Genomic DNA, 5,129 nt, shown 5'->3' on the forward strand with positions numbered 1-5,129 from the left:
TGCGGTTTATTTTATATGTAAGCAGAATGGAGTTGGCCTACTAATACCTGCCTGCATGAAAGCAATGACAACACTAAAGCAGCTGATCAGAGGTGAAGGACTTGGTTCTCCCCTCCATCCCAGAAAGGTGAGCCCCAGCTGTCCCATCTGTCTGCTGAGAGTGGCTCTTCCCACCTAGATATAAATAAAGGACTCTTTTCCACTTGGGGGGAGTGTGCTAAGAAAGGGAGCATATTAGACGGAAGGGTGCTAGCATGATAAGCTAGCTGTCCCCTGGAGGGTAGCCCTGGAACAAAATTTGGGGAAGGCAAGAGGAAAGAGTCAATGTTTTCTTAGGAGCCAGTGAACTCAGCTAATTATAGCAGGATGTTAGGAAAGCCCAGGTTCGGGAAGGATGGGGTAACTGGGTGATGCGATCATCCCTAGAAGACTGATCAATCACTGACCTCTACCTCTGAAACCAGTAATACGTTATATGTTAATTCACTCAATTTAAATAAAATAAGAATAAAAAGAAAGCCCAGGTTCCCTGTACCAAAAAACAAAAACAAAACACAAAATAACAAAAACCTTTGGGCTCCAATCGAGCTCCTGGCGCGTTCAGGTACATTGTTACTGAATCCAGGGTTACACCTGTGCCTTCTGCTTCTGGCACCCGGGACCTGCGCGCATTTTTGAAAGCACACCGCCCTCCAGCGGCACAAGAGGATCTTGCTCCCGACCAGCTCCCCGAGGGCCAAACCTCAACGCGACTTTTTCCTGTGGCTTCGGGAAAGGCGCGGCGATGCTACTCCAGCATTGGGCGATCACCAGTCCCGAAACCTCTGAAGTGAGGGTGCGTGCAATAAAAGGGGAGGCGATCTGGTTAAGAAATCGCAGCCCCTCCCTCGTTGGTGTCGGCGAAGTCCCCAGGGCAGAGTTTCCAGCTCTTTTCTCTTAGGGCTGTAATTCTGGGTCAGAGTGTGATTGGATGGAAATTAACTTGTCAAGCGACGCTTCCAGGAGGGATTCGGAACGCTCGCTGCAAGGAAGCCTCCCAGGCGCGCAGGGGAAAGGGGGGAGGCGGCTGCACCCCGAGAGGGCTGGCAGCTGGCGAGCAAGGGCATAGTCTGGGTGCGTGTTCCCTGCCCGTCACCCTGGGGCTCCCCGGCAGACTCCTGGGTGAACAGCAGCAGCCGACCCTGCGCGCTCCCCGCGTGCCAGGCCCCGCGCCAGGGGTCTCTATTCAACCTTCCCGGTCAGTCCCTTTAATGAGCGCCTTTAGCATCCCACTTGGAAGATTAGGACACTGAGGCGCAGAGCGGCTACGCGACCCCGGACGGCTCGGGGGTCCAGGTCTGTCTAGAGCGGAGGGGGGGGGGACGGGGGCGGGGGGGGGCTTCCCACAGTGCGCTCGGGCCGGCCGTGGAAGCCCCGGGCCCGTGGGTGCCCGGCGAGGGGGCGAGCGCCGGGCGGGCGGCGGGAGGCGGGCGGCGGGAGGCGGGCGGCGGGCGTGGGGGCGGCTCACCTTGACGATGAGCGGGTTCTGAAACATGGAATCCCGCACGACCCCCAGCCTCTCGTTCTCCATGCCGGGTCGGATGTCCGCCACGGTCAGGGGCCGCCGCGGGGGCGGGCAGATGTGGCTGACCGTGCGGCGCACCGGCTGCTTCTTCCATCGCCGGGGGTCCTGGCGGGAGCTTTGGGCCTCTGGCATTCTGCGGTTGCGGGACGGCCCCGGGGTGGCGGGATCCTCGCGGCTTCCCTGCTGGCGGGCGGGCGCAGAGCTCCGAAGGCCCCCAGCCAGTCCCCCTCGGGCCGCGCCACTCGGGGCGTGGGGGCCCCAGACGCCCGGCCCCCTTCGGAGGGGCGTGCACCCGCCTCGCGCCACCCGCTCCCCGCAAGGAGCCCTAGCGCCCGAAATAAACCCCTCTGGTTCCTCGGAACAACTTGTGAGCACCGCTCGGCACACTGGGCACGGACAGAAAATCAAGACCACCCCTCGAGGAGGAATGGAACGGTCTGTCTCCATGGCGACGGGACGCCAACGGCGCCGGGGCGGAGCGACCGGGTTTTCTTTCCTGAAACTACTCTTGGCCACCAAAGGGGAACTCCTTCGAGCTTTCTTCAACGGATATGAAAAACAAAAAACAAAAAACAAACAAACAAACAAAAAACCCACAAGAATTACCACTCGGTTGTGTGAAAAGCAAGGAGGCTCTAGAAGGCCATTTACACCTGACTTCCCAGGCGATACCTCCCTCGACCCACTCCCCTCCACTCTTGGCCCCTTCCCACTCTTCTCCCCTCGCCACACGCACACACCCAGATGGAGCGCTAAATTTGTCCTGATGAAATAGAAATCTGTGTTGCAGGCCTAATGTTACCGCTAATCCACTTGGGTTATCTTGAATTTGTCATCCTCTTGCGTCCTCAGTTTTTTCTCCTGCGAAATGGGTGAGGAGGAGAGTCTAGAATTGTCTATCATCAGTGGTACCCAACTTCGTGCAACAGAATGGAGGGAAATAGAAAAATACAGATTCACTGATTTCGAATATCTGGAAATGGGATCTGGGAATCTGCATTTTTTAAAAAAATCTTCCCTTTGGACTTTTTTTTTTTAATTTTGAAGTTTTGAAACTACAGAATTGTTTGAAAAAAATGAGTACAGTGAAAACCCATATAGATTTCACCTAAATTCACCATGCACAACACACCTTGCAGAATCATCTTGAAAATATCTGCTGACAGCATCATATTTGACCCTAAATACTTGAGCATGAATCTGCCAAGAACAGGGACATTCTGACAGTACTACAGTGTCATTATCATGTCCATGGATCTTAATATGATACAACAGTAGTGCCTGATGTCTGTGTGCCAAGTTGGGAATCTATTTCTTAAAAGCTTCTTAGGAGATTGGCACAGTGCTTTTGGAACCACTGGCCTGGATGATCTCTATTCTGCCTTCTAGTTCCGGCCTTTTGTGGGTTCGTTCATCCCTCACCATCTTCATTAAATTCGCAAATACTCACAACGCTCTGGGTAAGAGGGTTTACCAAGAGCAAGCTGCATCAGCAGCAAACTTGCACTTCAAGTTCTTATAGACCAACAGTGGACAACACGAGCACTGCATTTCCAGGGCAGATCATACTGACTTCCAGTCGCTCATCCAAGACCTGGAGCAGCTGCTCGGTGGTGGTGGTGGCAATGGTGGTGTGTGATATGGTATGTACTTATGATTTCTCCAGCCTATTTTACTTCTAGACTTTCACAGAAATACAGGGTGTGCACTTTTAATCAAAACCGCATGGCAGTTCACACAGAGGAAGTCAGGTGGTAGGTATAGGCGATGTGGGAGACCAAAGCAAAAGAAAAATTAAATGTCCTTACTACCTACAGCCCACTGGCAAGTCCTTGAAACATGCAGAGTGACATTCCTCTAGGAACTCAGCTGCCTCAATGTTAATACTTTGCTAAGGGCAAGAGGCAACCTTAGCCTGACTCCCAGGATCCTATGAGTCTAATGTATAAAAATTCCCTTGGAAGCATTCTTTATATCTACCCCCCAAGATACATGTTAGCAACCATCCCCCAAGCATATGACCCACCCATACACATCTGAAGGGTCTGGTGACTCGGGTTTTATTAGACTGTAATAAATGACCTTTTCCTAACAATAACTAGCCCTCTCAAGGTCCTGGACACTTTGATTCCAAAATTCCTTAGAGACTTAGGCTCTCCCTAATCCCTCCCAATTTGAAAGTATATAATCAATCACTTCCCGTGAGGAGTACAGCTCTCTCTGCACAGAGGTCCACTTCCCATGCTTTAATAAAACCACCTTTTTGCACCAAAGACAACTTAAGAATTCTTTCTTGGCTGAGGGCTCCAAACCCCAACATCTTTCCTTATCATAGGGAGGGGCAGGTTAGTGGAGTAGTGGAGAGAGCACAGGCTTGAATCTTGCCTGGGCCACATAAGTCCCCTTGGACAAATGACAGTAAGACCTAGTTTTCTCATCCACAGCATGAGGCTGGTAACACCTCATAAAGATAATCCTACAATACCCACATGGGCTAGTTGTAGGATTCAGTGAAAAAACTAGTTGCCAATATGGTTATGTCCACTATTCAATGAGTCTAAAAGTTTGAGTAGTTTATATACTAGCCTCGACTTAAAAGCTTTACTTTGAATCATGAGCCAAGTTTCTTCAGGGCACAGCTGCAACAGGAGGATTGGAATACAAGGATCCTTCTAGCTTCAAGTCAGCTTAACGCAGTAGCCTTTGCCCACCTCTGCCTTCAACTTCTACCACCCTCTCTCATAGTTACTCTGCTCAAGCTGCCTGGCTGGCTTCCAGTTCCACCAGTGACCAAGAGCAGGGCCTTTGCCCTTGATTCCAGCCTCGAACAATCTTCCATTTAGATTTCTACTCCCTGTTATCATTTACAACTCAGCTCAAATGTTACTTCTGGAAGAACCTTCCCTTCCACCTAAACTACAGTACAATCTCCCTTCCACCTGCAGTACTACAGTATTGGATATCCCCCTTCCACCTACAGTACTACACTGCTATCCTCCTTCCACCTGCAGTACTACAGTACTCTTTCCCTTCCACCTACAATACTACAGTACGATCTCCCTTCCACCTGCAGTAGTACAGTGCTATCCCTCTTCCACCTGCAGAACTACAGCGCTACCTCCCTTCCACCTGCAGAACTACAGCACCACTCCCCTTCCACCCACAGCACTACGATACTCCATCCACACTCGCTGTCCACCCTCACTCTCCAGCACAGTACCCTGTTTTCCTTTCCCTAGGATAACGTAACAGGATCATGGTTCGTTTGTTTATGTCTTGCTTAGTTCAGGTATCTCACCGCCTGGTTCACTCCTGAACTAGAACGAGCTCTGCAAAAACGTGACGAGGCGGAACGCACGCGCGAGCCAGAAGGCCAGGCGGGGACTTCTGTCCCCTCTCTGTTGTCGGATCACGCTCTACCCGACGCCACTGCGCTCCGGGAGGACCCGGAACGGAACCCACCGGCTCCGACGCCTACGTCAAAGCGCGAAGCGCGGCGGCGGGCTTGTTGCCATGGCAGCGTGATGCCGAGGCGGGGACCGGAAGTGACGCGCGACTACTTCCG

General features: G+C 52.1%; 1 protein-coding gene across 1 annotated transcript in view; it reads right to left on the reverse strand.

Annotated features, from left to right (window-relative positions):
• The window catches only part of CFAP77 (cilia and flagella associated protein 77), a 136,895-nt gene extending 135,129 nt beyond the window's left edge, over nt 1–1,766 (reverse strand). The window contains exon 1 of the mRNA XM_038548935.1: nt 1,508–1,766. Coding sequence (XP_038404863.1) covers nt 1,508–1,696 — 189 coding nt within the window. The 5' untranslated portion in view covers nt 1,697–1,766. The remainder of the gene's footprint in view (nt 1–1,507) is intronic.
• Between the last annotated feature and the right edge of the window lie 3,363 nt (nt 1,767–5,129).

Source organism: Canis lupus, chromosome 9, assembly GCF_011100685.1.
Source record: "Canis lupus familiaris isolate Mischka breed German Shepherd chromosome 9, alternate assembly UU_Cfam_GSD_1.0, whole genome shotgun sequence".
In the NCBI taxonomy this organism is placed as follows: domain Eukaryota; kingdom Metazoa; phylum Chordata; class Mammalia; order Carnivora; family Canidae; genus Canis; species Canis lupus.